General features: G+C 34.1%; 1 protein-coding gene across 1 annotated transcript; it reads left to right on the plus strand.

Annotated features, from left to right (window-relative positions):
* Positions 1-393: 393 nt before the first annotated feature.
* Positions 394-12,160, plus strand: LOC149791783 (uncharacterized). Its single transcript, XM_089969261.1, has 5 exons — positions 394-557; positions 1,341-1,454; positions 2,042-2,143; positions 4,016-4,148; positions 11,286-12,160. The coding sequence occupies exons 1-5, from the start codon at positions 407-409 to the stop codon at positions 11,695-11,697; spliced, it is 912 nt and encodes a 303-aa protein (XP_089825387.1). The 5' UTR covers positions 394-406; the 3' UTR covers positions 11,698-12,160.
* The last annotated feature ends 1,594 nt before the right edge of the window (positions 12,161-13,754 follow it).

A 13,754-nucleotide genomic window follows, 5' to 3' on the forward strand; every position in this document is an offset into this window, starting at 1 on the left:
TATGTAACAATATAACTACAAATGAGAAGAAAAATACTTGATCCGGAACCTTTAATATGGATCACATCCGGTTTGTGTCGGTCCTAAATTCTAGTAATTTACATTTGATTTGAAATGAATATACGAAACATTTAGGAACGATCCTTTTGCACTATGAAATGATTAATGTTTCGAAACCAATGACAGCGTAATTTAATGGTTGCATATACTCTCAAAGTAACATGATGTGCAAGAGCAAATACCGAGTCAATCACAAAGTCGAATGAACGAATAGAAGCAAGTGATTGGGTAATATTCGGGATGACATAAATGGTAAAATTATGATCTGGATCCTGTTTTTATCGTCGGAAATGTATCAACATTTTATTAATTTCGACCAGATGGACAGTTCGAGAAGAATGAGAAAATGCTACCGTACGCTGATGCCAAAAATAAATGTCTCAAGTCCAGTGCGTCCATGCAGGGAGTGGAAACCTTTACAATACCAATGATTATTCCAGTAAACAGGACACACTGGATCAAGGATTTCAATGATACCAGTATCATCAACAGTTTGAGTAGGCTTTTAGTCAAAATGACATGTATAAATTTGAACTGCGTGAATATATATATATATATATATATATATATATATATATATATATATATATATATATATATATATATATATATATATATATATATATATATATATATATATATACAGTCTTCATATGGCAGTATTATTCCCATAACACTTTATCTATCTCAGACCAATATTAATTTTATGCGTAATATTTTATGTTTTAAATATTCACTCTTGGGTGATTTTTGTAGACGATAAGGTGCATGATTAATACAACTATAGCCAGTGTCCAATGAATAGCGTGCTTTATACAGTTATTTCCAGCATGAAATGAATAACTTGATTCAATGAGTTATAGCAAGTGTCCAATGAATAACGTGATTCATTGAGCTGTATCCAGTGTCTACTGATTTATGTGATTCATTCAGTTATAGCCAGCATCCACTGCATAACGTGGCTCATACAACTATCATTGTCATTTGAATCATGTATAATAAGTCATGTATAATAAGCCATGTATAATAGGATGCACATGTTTTTAGAAGTTATCTCATTGTATCCAGAGTTCCGATGCGTTTACTAAATATACAATTAAATCCTTGCATTTATTTCAATAGACGAATTCATATTACACATTACTGAGAATGCCAGCATACGGTATAAAAAAAAAACAGAAGAATAAAAAAAATATTTCTCTGTCGCATAGATGATATTAAGTGTCTTAGGACCTAGAAAGTCATGTCAGATATTCTACAAACATTTTTATCATGTGCAGGTCATGGACAGACGGTGACACAGATTTGTATCGGTATAGTGAAGATGGACCATGACAGTTTTGAATTCGGTACCACGTCATGTGATGAAAGTCATACAGTTATTTGTGATAAGAGTAAGTTTGATATTTTAAATAAGATTTAATGTTTTCAAAATATTGTTTGATTTAGGAATTATAAGGAAGTACCGTGGAAACTCTCGTCTGAATACTGGTGACATAATTCTATGACTAGCGAGAATGAGTATTACACAGCGCTTACTGGAAACCAAAATGAATAAGTCAAAACATAAATCACAAAGGCGCACGTTCAAGACATGATACTATAGTATTCTCTTCAAAGATGAATTGCTAGATAGAGTTTGCCACTACATATGTAATACTTTCTTGACAAGTGACAATTTATATTTATTACCTTCTTGTGAGCATGCCTACAAAGGTATGTAAGCAGCAGTAACCAATAATATCTATTGCGTTTTTTCTAATACTCCCTTCATAGACTGGTTAATATTCTTGGGGCTTCAATCTGAAGATAAACACCCACACACACATATACACATACAACTTTGGAACCTTGGATGAGGAAACATGGCACAGACATGCATACCACCTAATATGAGTTGGATTCTTACATCAAATTTAAAATAAAAAAAATACATTAAATCATTTGTGTTAAACACAGGTTATATTTTCCTCCTTTACAGCCGGTATCAATACCTCATTAACATTGGCAACCAGAGATGAAATGGTGCAGAGACTTGGTGACTTGAAGTCTGGAATAGCTTCTAACCAGCGGCAAAATGTTGGTAAGGATAATGTCTTACAGCTCTATAGTCTTGAACGAAGTAACAGAAAAGAGCGAAAGCCAACAAGTGTTGAAAATTTAACAAAGAATTTATTTTTCATGAATACAAAGTGATAATTTAAAAAGAACGTACAGTATTGTGAATTAAATCCCAGATAGTCATAAAGTTCTATCACAGGTCCAACAGTATAGAGTATTTTGAATTAATTCTAGTTGTGTTCTGAATGAATTTCGATTTTGAACGAGCTAATATGTCAATAACCTGAAGTGTGCTAATGTGACAAGAGTCATAATTTATTACAATGATATAACCCAAAATGTCTTTGAATGATCTGCAACAATTCAAAGATAGTGACTTAGTCCTGAATCTAAGAAAAGTTTGTAATTCCAATAAATTATTTTAAATACATAAAGTAAACTTTCTATACAAAACACAACTTCTCTAGACAGATGTTAAGATTAGAAATTAGTGATTCTGAAGTAAACAACGTTCATATAAACAGCTAAGACGTATTAATTGAACCATGATGAGGTTCATTTTCCCATCAAATTCGTATACATCATGCTTATATAAGGTTCCTAATATCTAAAGAAAGCTAGACCTTGATTTCAATAATTGTAATCATGTTTACCGCCAAGTAAAAATGATCTTAACATATAATCTAAAATCTTATACAAGCATTAGCTATGTTATGTGTTGTTTACATACAAAATTACATTAGTCAGGTAATCTTCTACCCTCAATCGCTGACAAAGGTCAACCACACAACATAGATATATATTACTAGTGACATTTCATTGGATAGTTTAAATTGGTCCGAAGTTATTTTTATTTCCATTTGCATATATAAAGTGAACTTGGCTCAACTATGTCTGTTAAATTAATAATTATTACAATTATCGTTATCTTCTTGTACCGTCTTGACTCAGTTGGCATACATTTACTATTCTGAATCATAGTATATGCGTTAGCTATTGCACAGCTATATAGCAGTAATTTATATATGTTTGTCTTCTTCTGTCGAAATATAAAATCGAGACTTTTAAACATATATCATGACATGTCAAAGCACTAAGTGTATCTGCAGAGCTAATTGTTAAAGGACCGGTAAAATAGTATAAATCGTCCGATTATTTGGCCGAGATGAAAACATAAAGGAGAAAGTTCAATATGCATAAGTTAAACCATAGTGTTTGCGTATATGTAATAATTCTGACTGAAGTCATACCTGGGCATTACGTGGAGAATCTACCAGGCACACCTCTGCGGCCATGCTCTCGTGAAATTAATGTTGACCAAAGAAGTTTCTGTTTTTCACTAGGGACATCTAGTGCTTTTCTGCCATTGAATTAAAACATCGAATATAATTCTTTTATCGACAGGATGGAACTACTTGAATCACATCATCTAAACGGGTGTGCGACATACGTACAGACCGCATGTTGTTCACATTTGCTGTGATAAAAGTTCTAGATGTTAAGAATATTGTTAACGGAATAAACTGCGAATTTTCTTCAAATGGACAAATTATTCAGATCGTATTAATCGATTGTACTGTCTTTGAGGGAGATTTCCAGCTGGTGGAAAGGTCCTGATTTTTTTCCGCATTTGCAGCGTCCAGAATTCTAAATCGAGCCATTCGGGACGTGTTGTCATTGAAAACAAAATGTTCAAGCATACTGAATAACAACAGCCAACTCTGCCTGTGAATTGCTGCTTGTCAAATTTGGACTACATGAAAATGAAGGACGTTGTGTGAACATAATTTCCTGACTGGATCTCCTACATCTGAGCGTAATGTAAATTATGTGAGATCTGATTATGTGTGTGTGTGTATGTGAGTGTTTAAAAATGAATATCCTTGTATTTCAGATTGGAAACTGGTCTCACCTTGCTTGATCATAGCCGTCTTGTCTGTTCCAATTGCGATCATCGCCATCGGTAAACACCGGAAGAAAACGTTTATTAAAAACCTTGCATACCATAGCAAATACCGAAAACAGGGGTATGATATAAAGCTCTCCTTCCATCTCTCTCTCTCTCTCTCTCTCTCTCTCTCTCTCTCTCTCTCTTCGTCAAGCGCACCAGTGGCTCAGTTGTTAAGGGGTTAGACTAGTAACCGGAAAGGTACGGATTTCATTATCACTATAGAATCAGCCCAAATCGACTATTGTGTTGTGTCCGACGTCAAGGATGTTTACTATACATGCCACAACACGGTTTAACCTTCATAGTGATAGAGTGCAATAAAATAAAAATGGTCACAAAACTAAATCTCCCGAAGCGAAAAAAGTGTATAATAATTTTGGAAGTTGTCAATCACAAATTGAAACAAATATCCCATGTCATTATGAATAAAAAATGCAAAAAGACTATAAATTGTCTGGGCCATCGCCTTTGCGATTTCACTATATAAACTCAATCGATAAAACGACGACTACATAAATAATCATAAATCGATACTCATTCGATAAGACGATGACTACATTCATGTTCATAAATCGATACATGTGTTCCTAAGCAGGCTTAACACTCGACCAAAGCAAGCTTCCTAACCCAAATAATATATTTAGATAAAGAAAATTAAAACGCAAAACAACGTGACTTAGTTGATACATAAACATTTCTTACAATTAAAAAATGGACTTCGTATCTAAGCCAATAACAAGCAGTGTTCGTTATCCTTGTTCAGAAACACGGTTGAATACGCCAGTTAATCATGACGTTGCACAAAAATTTAAAGAAATTAAAATTTACTTCAGTTAAAAATGTATCATTATGTTATTAATGTGACATGAGATTTAGACAGAATAAATTTAACTCGGCAGTGTGGATGATATCACCTGAAAGTGGATAATATTATTCGCTTGTTAGAGATAAAAGAGTACAAATCAAGTAAAATATGTTTATAAATTTCATGCCTACTGCTAAATACGAATATAATTTTCTTGATAAAAATATGACCAACTTGCTAAAGGACAAAACATTGGATCACAAAGGAGAAACATATATATTGGATACGGAAGGAAGGATTGGAAACAGCGAACAGACATATATGCAATTAACAAACTGATATAGGAAGGAACTGATAAAGACGAATTCATTGACTAAAATGAACATGGAAGGACGGGAGATTGGTGAACAGATGAATAGAATGACTCACACACGGATAAGAGGTGGTCTGATTGAAAGGTTAAACTTGAGCTTTCAACAAACAATAAAGTTGTGGAACGAACACTTATGTATGAGAGGACTTTCATATATTTGTATAGTATTAGTTAAAACAACTGAAAGGTCAGTTACATTGGTGTACAGCCAAAAAATGCTTCCAAAATAAATATACTCAGACTTTACTAACTCTGGGTCACTGAGAACGAAAATAATGTTTAAAATTGTTGATTGACTCTAGTTTTAAAGTTAGGATACTGGGTCAATATATAGGACCCTTGACTTGGAAATGGCGGAAGATAAGTGAGTTATGAAGGAAAGGGATCTCAATTTAAACTAGAAATGACTCAAATACATCTTTGTCTGGATTTATGAATAAATCTATGACTGAATTTGGACAGTACTTGTGTTTTAGGCAAAGCAATGAATGATGCAATCTGGAGTTGGTATTGCATCATACTTGATATAAATTTGATCATGTTATTCCTAGAAGCCATGGACGATGCATTCATAACTAAGATTACATCACTCTGCTGAACATATTGCATTATATCAGCTCTAGAAGTCATACAGTTTCGTGCTCTCTTATTTGTCAGCGTTTGATTTCGCAAAGGGACACTTCTGTTTAGCCGAAGTGATCAAAAAGTCTCGTACTTGCGTGAACAATGCAGATAACTTCTGCTATATTTGTGGTGACGTGATTTTTGCCATTATGGTTAAGAAAGCCTATCATCTTTATGTTGGGTGCAAAATTGGAGATCAGGGCAAGAGGTAGTCCCCAAACATATGCGGCAACACTTGTGCAACAAATCTTCGGCAGTGGTTAAACAGGAAAAGGAAATATATGCATGTGCAGTGCCAATGATTTGGAGAGAGCCAAGATATAATATCAACAATTGTTCCTTTGGCACAGTGCCTCCAGCTGGGAACGGTGTGTCATAGAAGAAAAAGTGGACTGTGCATTATCCTAACATTGCATCAGTACCCCACGGAGAAGGACTGCCGGTTCCTGATGCACCAAAATCATTCTCAATTGAATCAGAGGAAGAGGAGGAAACTTCTAGCCCTGAACCATCAGTGTCACATTACCTATATTCTCTCCCATCTTTCTCCTCTGCACCACACCTCTTGTCAGGGATTTGGAACTATCCAAGAGTAAGGCAGAGCTGTTTGGGCTCCAGACTGGCAGGTGACGTTAGTGTTTCCATGTTTCGTGGCCGTCAAAAGGATCGTGTCCCATTCTTCTTCATGGAAGGTGATATTGCAGGCTGCAACAACACCAATGGTGTGATGGCAGCCCTCAACATCGTTCATGATCCTGATGAGCGGAGACTGTTCATTGATTTATCGAAGACCAGTCTTATATCTGTTTTGCTGCATAATGGCAATGTTTTGCCATCAATTCCAGAAGGTCATGTAGTCCATATGAAGGCAACTTATGAAAACGTGAAACAACTTTTCAGGTGGTTAAACTATGACCAGCATCAGTGGCAACTCTGCGGCGATTTGAAGGTTCTTGCTGTCTTGCTTGTTCTGGAGACTGGATACACAAAGTACTGCTGTTTTCTCTGCGAATTGGATCATCGTGCGAGAGCTTCCCACTCCATCAGATAGGTTGGCCATTGCGACAGTCATTGGAGCCTGGGAGGAAAAGTGTTCAGTATCCAGCACTTGTTGAATCGAGGAAGATTTTGTTTCCACCCTTGCACATCAAGCTGGGTCTGTTGAAGAGCTTTGTCAATGCCATGGACAAAACACAAGCAGCTTTTAAGTACCTCCGTGGAAAATTTACAAGGTTAAATGAAACTAAGATAAAGATTGGTGTCTTTGTTGGTCTTCAGATTCGCGACCTTCTTCGAGATCATGCATTTGACTGTGCACTGCGTGGCAAGGAAAAGTCGACATGGAAATCCTTCCAGCTAGCGGCAAAAAAATTCTCGGAAACAACAAGGAAGACAACTACAGGGAATCGGTGGAAAACTCCTCAAGGCATACAAAAGCCTTGGTTACAACATGCGACGAGCACGGCGAGCGATTTCACTAGGACATTGCAACAATGGAGAAATTGAGCCCATCCATGCCTGAATACTATTGCTGGACAGTGACAAGAGATGGTCCATTTAATGAATGCAAGAGACAAGCCGAGAAGTGCTTAGTAGACACTGAATAAGGACTAAACTATGTACTTAGATATACATAAGAATTTGCTGGCCTTTGTTTCATAATAAAATTAATTTATATAAGCCGCTTGCTGTTTTTATAAAGTTTAAATAAACAGGACAGGTGAATTATTATCATGTAATACAGCCGTAAATACATGACAAGACCTAGGTGTACAATTTATGATTAAACTTCTACTATTTACACAATATACACAGACGTAAAATGTAAAAGCTTAAATATATTTGAAACAGTAGCCAATCAGTTGTTTTAATTGTCATATGGGAATTCAGCACACCAATATGCATAATAAATAACACATTTTATCTCTAAATCAGACGATTTCTACGAAACTGTAGACACATATTGTTGGAGGAAGGCAGGACTAATTCTGAGCTAATTTGTTCGTATCGGACTCTTCTGCCATACTGTACTTACTATTAGATGCAACGGTAATTTCATTTAATTTTGTGCGCATCTACTAAAAACATCAACAAGTTCATAACTCCACATGCTATTACAATCAGATATCTTGCATGCCCAAGATACCAAAGCATTGATAATATACGAAAATATACTCCATCACCCATCCTACACGTACAAAACAATGCCTTCATTGTCTGTTGCGTCATATTGCACCCCCAGTAAATATATTTTGATATATATGTCTGCTTTATGTCTTGCAACGAATGACATGAAATGTTCCTGCGTGTAAATTGAACAAAGATTCAACTGATACATGCCGTAAGTCATGAGTATGATGCCATCTTCACTGTAAAGAGGAAAGTCCCCATTCCCCGGCGACATTTTCTGCATCAACATTTCACCTGCAAGTAGACCTTACCTTCCATATTTGATTTTCAACTTCTTCTTTTATCAAACTCAAACAAGTGAAAGCCTTACTTGATCGCTGGTATTCTTGTCGTTTAACGTCTGGCATTGCAATACGCGGTTCGTTGCGTTTTCAATCACGATAAAACTATCAAACATCCTAGTGACAAAAGGTTTAATTAGCCAATGTACCAGCATAACTGCCAAATCACATCCCAGAAACGCTGTACATTTTTTTTTTATAGTAAATAGACTGGCATCAATCTAGGATTTATAATTTCGTGATTTGTGAGCTCTTGCAATTAATGTATTTACGGAAGAAAACTTAATAGTGGGCTATAGTAAAATAGCTATAGAAATTAGTAGAGTAAATATTGGTTAACCTTTTTAAAGAGTTACCAAAATTAATAATACAGCTGGTTCACACTTGTATAATAAAGAAATACATTATCATGGCAGTTGAGTTTATCGAACTGTATAAAGCAAAGAACAGACATTATGTCTGTAATAATCTTCAACATAATACAATCATTCATGACGTCTTTCAGAATATTATATTTCTGATGTTTCGGTGTAGAAAAATAAACGTACAAATGTTAATTTAAAATTAGCAGTCCTTTTGATCATATAGTAGACAAACGAGCAAAATACTGACGGTAATATCATCTCGAAAAGTCATATTGTAAAGGTTTTACATTATGTACTAAATAGTTATTGTTGTCATGCATATTATATAATTTATATAATTTATGCTTTTCTGATCTCAGTCAGTTTGTTTCCGCGTAAATTATTCATTGATTCTGCAAACAATGCTAGTACACAACAAAGCTTAATATTTACTTGATGACGCATTCCTTTCGAACCTTTTATGCAAGCCAATTTCTAATTTTCGTTCGTTTTGAAGGAGTAGAGCTTGCTTCTGAGACCACGCAAATCGTAAATAGTTGTACGGTTTATTTTCTCGCTGATTTATCCAGCAATCTACTTGTTTACTAGCAGAATATCACATTTCTTTTAACCCTTTGTGTCATATTCTTTCTCATGTCTGAGAAAATTTACCCTGTTAATAAAAAATGCTTGACAAATTGGTGTCTGTCATTATAAACGGAAAAATATCCTCAAGCTTTTGTGATTTTTTAATTTTATTTCTGCTCATACAACCTTTTGGTTAATTGGACGTTTATTCATTTTTGCATACTACTAAATTCATGTTCTAATCGGTTTGCAATCTGCTTGCAAGCTGTAAATCTTTCTCATGTTTAAAAATTTGTTTTACATCTAAATATATACAGATGTTCTTGTATATAAAGTTTCAATATGTTCTCCAAATGCATAGAAATGTATTGGCTATACAAAATTTGTTTTCGAATCATTAGTTTCGTATCAAATTTATATTTAATTAAATATATACATCTAACCGCCCTGACTATTCTCTTAAACTTTAATTCTAGTCGAACATAAAAGATTAAATAACTTACTATAATGAATTATTAAGTTCTTTTTGCTTTTTAATACAAATTTTAAGTATTTTTTATTTTGTTTCTTTTAATTATATAATCTTGTTGCACTTTATCAAATCTTCCATACCTGGTATCACTGTTTCTGGTGCTCATTAGTAACCTTTGAAATAATCATGTATATGTGTTGATTCTTCTAAATCTGTTTTATGAATACCACCAGTTCTTTTAAACGTCTTTCTAGTACTTCTAAATCTGTTTCTAAATTGCCATCAGCTCTTTGAACATCTTTATAAGATCTTTAGTTCTGATTCCTTTGATTTATTAATTGGTTGTCCATGAAATACTCTTACCGAATGAATTTCCTTATGGAAGAACCTACTCTTATTAGGTATATAACTCATGACCTTCACCTTCAGCTATTACACTCTCCGTCACTTACAACCTTACCTTCATCGGAGCTTGTTCCTATATTGATGAATTACAACGATTAGATTTAACATATATACTTTGCATCATGTCAACTGCTATCGTTCAAGAATCAATCCATTAAATCAAATCATAATCTGTTAAATTATATAGTTCTATTCCTAATCAACTCGAACCACCGTCTTCAACTGATAACGTTGCATTATAATAATGAGCTACCTGGATATAGTTGTTAATTTTGCAAACCAATATTTCTAAATTCCTGTATAAAAATTTCATACAAAGTTAAAATAGCTTGTTGACATAATCTCCACACAAAAGTTACCAAGAGAATTTAATTTGTAATGTCCATTGACGATTCACATTGGTACTTACCCTCTTTTTTTATTCACATTCATGACCTGAATGTATTTGCTTTATATTCGTTGAAATTTAGATTTGTTGAACATATTAAGGTTGTTTGAGACTGTAAATTAGGTAGATATCTTTACATAGTGAATTTTCTTGCATTTCTTTAAAATATAACATTGTCCTAAGGAGCATGCCATCACCTACGTATCATTTCATTAGTATCTTTGTTTCATATATGAAATCTATCGGTTACAAAATAGTTTATTAATGAAAAATATTTCACATCAAAAGTTGGTTTATTTGTCCTTCTTTTATGATACATTTTAGACCAAATCTAAGTCAATCAGATACGTGTCATCTCCTGAAGATTTAGGAATTAAAGTTTGTGTTAATAATATTTACAGTCATTATTTACAGAACCTCTATATTTACCAGTTACTTTAACAGTGTTAGTGACGTTGTTGTCTCCTGTATATAAAACGTTCTGTTCACAAAAACTACATTTATTGGTTGAATTAAAATGGGTTTGTATCTTCTGTTGTATTTTTGTTACAAAAAACCTTGCCCCTAGATATAACTAAAAAACAGGTACAAGACGGATATTTCTGTATAGAAATATCACCATTACCGATAAAATGTACATGATATAAGGAGAATAAAGCACGGAATGTTTGTCTCCATAATTAGCTTCTTAAAACATGAACTATTTTTAAACGGCAGATTCTTTTCTCTTCTCTCTCGTACAGGCGGAGTCAAGATCGACAAACACTTCCCAGAGACGGTTTGTTGAGGAGTGATATAGAATCGGTGACCATCTTCAACGTTAAAGAGAGCACACAAGACCAAAGAATTAACAGAGGCGACGATTACGATAACATCGACTCACCACTTGCGTCTTTACATAATCCCATGTATGCTAACAGTTCTTCAGATCTCCGTCATCTCCATGAACATGCGTTACTTGTAACGCCGGCCTCTCCATGTAGTAAGGCAAAGTTCAGCGGAAGTGAGAAATATGCGTTTACCGCACGAGATAGTCATGATTCTGACAAATGTTCGACGATGCATGGGAAGAAAAGTAAGGCGACAATTGCAATGTACAGTGACGACGAAGAACAATACAAGAAATGCAATAACGTTGAGGTGTTACTGGAATAACAGGGCGACGACGCAAGATTACTAGAGCATTCACAAGTTTACAATCGTTAAGAAAATGTCTTTGTCCTTCAGGCATTTAATATCAAGGACGATTATTCGACAAAGATCGGCATTGTGTGGACTATAACCATTTAACACGAGAAAATACACATTTTGTGGAAATATGAATATGAATGGACAACATTGCGAGGAAGGGCGAAACGTGACATACACAACTATGCGCATTTTTCTTGAAAAATATTAATAAATGGAATGGTATTTACGCCACATAAGAGTTTTTCAACGAGATTATATATATACACATAAAGAGAGAAAGACAATTTTTTATAGCTGCTGGTACAAATTGTAGCCAAACCTTTCTAGCTAGGTAAGCTCTTGGCCACGGCGATAAATGAAACAAAACACGAAGACGTAGCATATATATATATATATATATATATATATATATATATATATATATATATATATATATATATATATATATATATATATATATATATATACAGTGTGTGTGAGAGAGAGAGAGAGAGAGAGAGAGAAATGAGTATATCTCATTTGCTAATCTCGTTTTAATAAAATGGCTGTTATATAATAAAACTCGTCAATCAATATCATATCTACGACACATATTAATCAATGTTTACCTAGCTTTGAAAAAAGGAAATTTGAAAGCTGGTGGAATAGTTTTTAAAACGGCGTCACATTATGTCAATGTATGTATGCGTTTTGTTTCAAGGACAAAGTGGTACAAAAATGTATTATACGTTGGAACATGTCTGTAAAGTACACAGCAAATTTCCAAAGTTCCACTCTTTTTAAAACTGGTAACAAAGAATTATACTTGGCTCAAAAAACGACCAAGGCATAAAATAGAATAACTTTAGCAAGTCATGACAACAAAACATAGTAAAGAGCTAAAGTGTGTAGAACTATTTTGTTACACTTTTACGATTCATATGTGTCCGCCATTTAGCAGAGGAGCTTTCTTAGTGCTAGTACCGAATGTGATGTACCAAGACATTTTTTTTTTAAATCATGCCAATTACTTTTGAGTTTAAGACAGAAATAGATTATTAATTGTCATAATAGATTATGCCATCCAGGCCTTAAAGACATGGCACAACAGTATTATCATCTGCTGAAAATTTATTTACCAGACAAATGTGTAAATTTAACCACACACAAAAGCTACCCCTTGAGATATTCAGTGGTAAAAGCAACGAATGGAAATTGCATGACTGTGTTTCGTATACTTTCAGCAGTTAAACATGTACTTCATTATTTCACCACCAATGTGAAGTGATGTAGTTTATGCCGGATTATTCCGGACGTACATGTAATATATATCGTATTAATATGCAGTTTTGGTTTCGAGAATATTGTTTCGTGGTCATTAGATCGAAAGGGACATCAATCACGCGTACTATTGTTATATTTTTTAATACCCCATCTGGATTTTACAAATATATGTAGTGAAACCATATATATATATATATATATATATATATATATATATATATATATATATATATATATATGTGTGTGTGTGTGTGTGTGTTTTTGAACCATGAAATAAACAGACACTTTAATCGAATGATCCGTATCATATTTATTATTATATAAGTTCTGCACGGCAACTAACAGTCATACACCGAGATATGTTGCGGCATGATGCAGTAGCAGATCTGGGTCAAGTCTCTTCTTCTTCTGCTCCATGATTTTCACCTAACACAGTTTAACGTAATCTGACAGCTCATAACTCGAATGGTGAAGTGGACCTTGACCTTTTTCACTACCGTCTATGAAGACATAAGATTTTACAGGATTGGCTAATTGCTCAGATCTAGAAATTTCCTAAACGATAGTATCGTACAGATATTACGTACTACCAAGAAATTCCATTATTATTTTCCCATTTCATTTCTTTGCATCTTCTCTCAAACAGAAGTCGCGAGAGATGAGCTGTGCGAGACTTTAGAATCTGACCAAGATACACAAGTACATGATTTGAATGGGAAAAGGAGAAGAACGTAACTTTCAATTTCTTGGTGATACCT

Source organism: Sinohyriopsis cumingii, chromosome 9 (assembly GCF_028554795.1).
Source record: "Sinohyriopsis cumingii isolate HCF-2022 chromosome 9, ASM2855479v2, whole genome shotgun sequence".
NCBI classification, from domain to species: Eukaryota; Metazoa; Mollusca; class Bivalvia; order Unionida; family Unionidae; genus Sinohyriopsis; species Sinohyriopsis cumingii.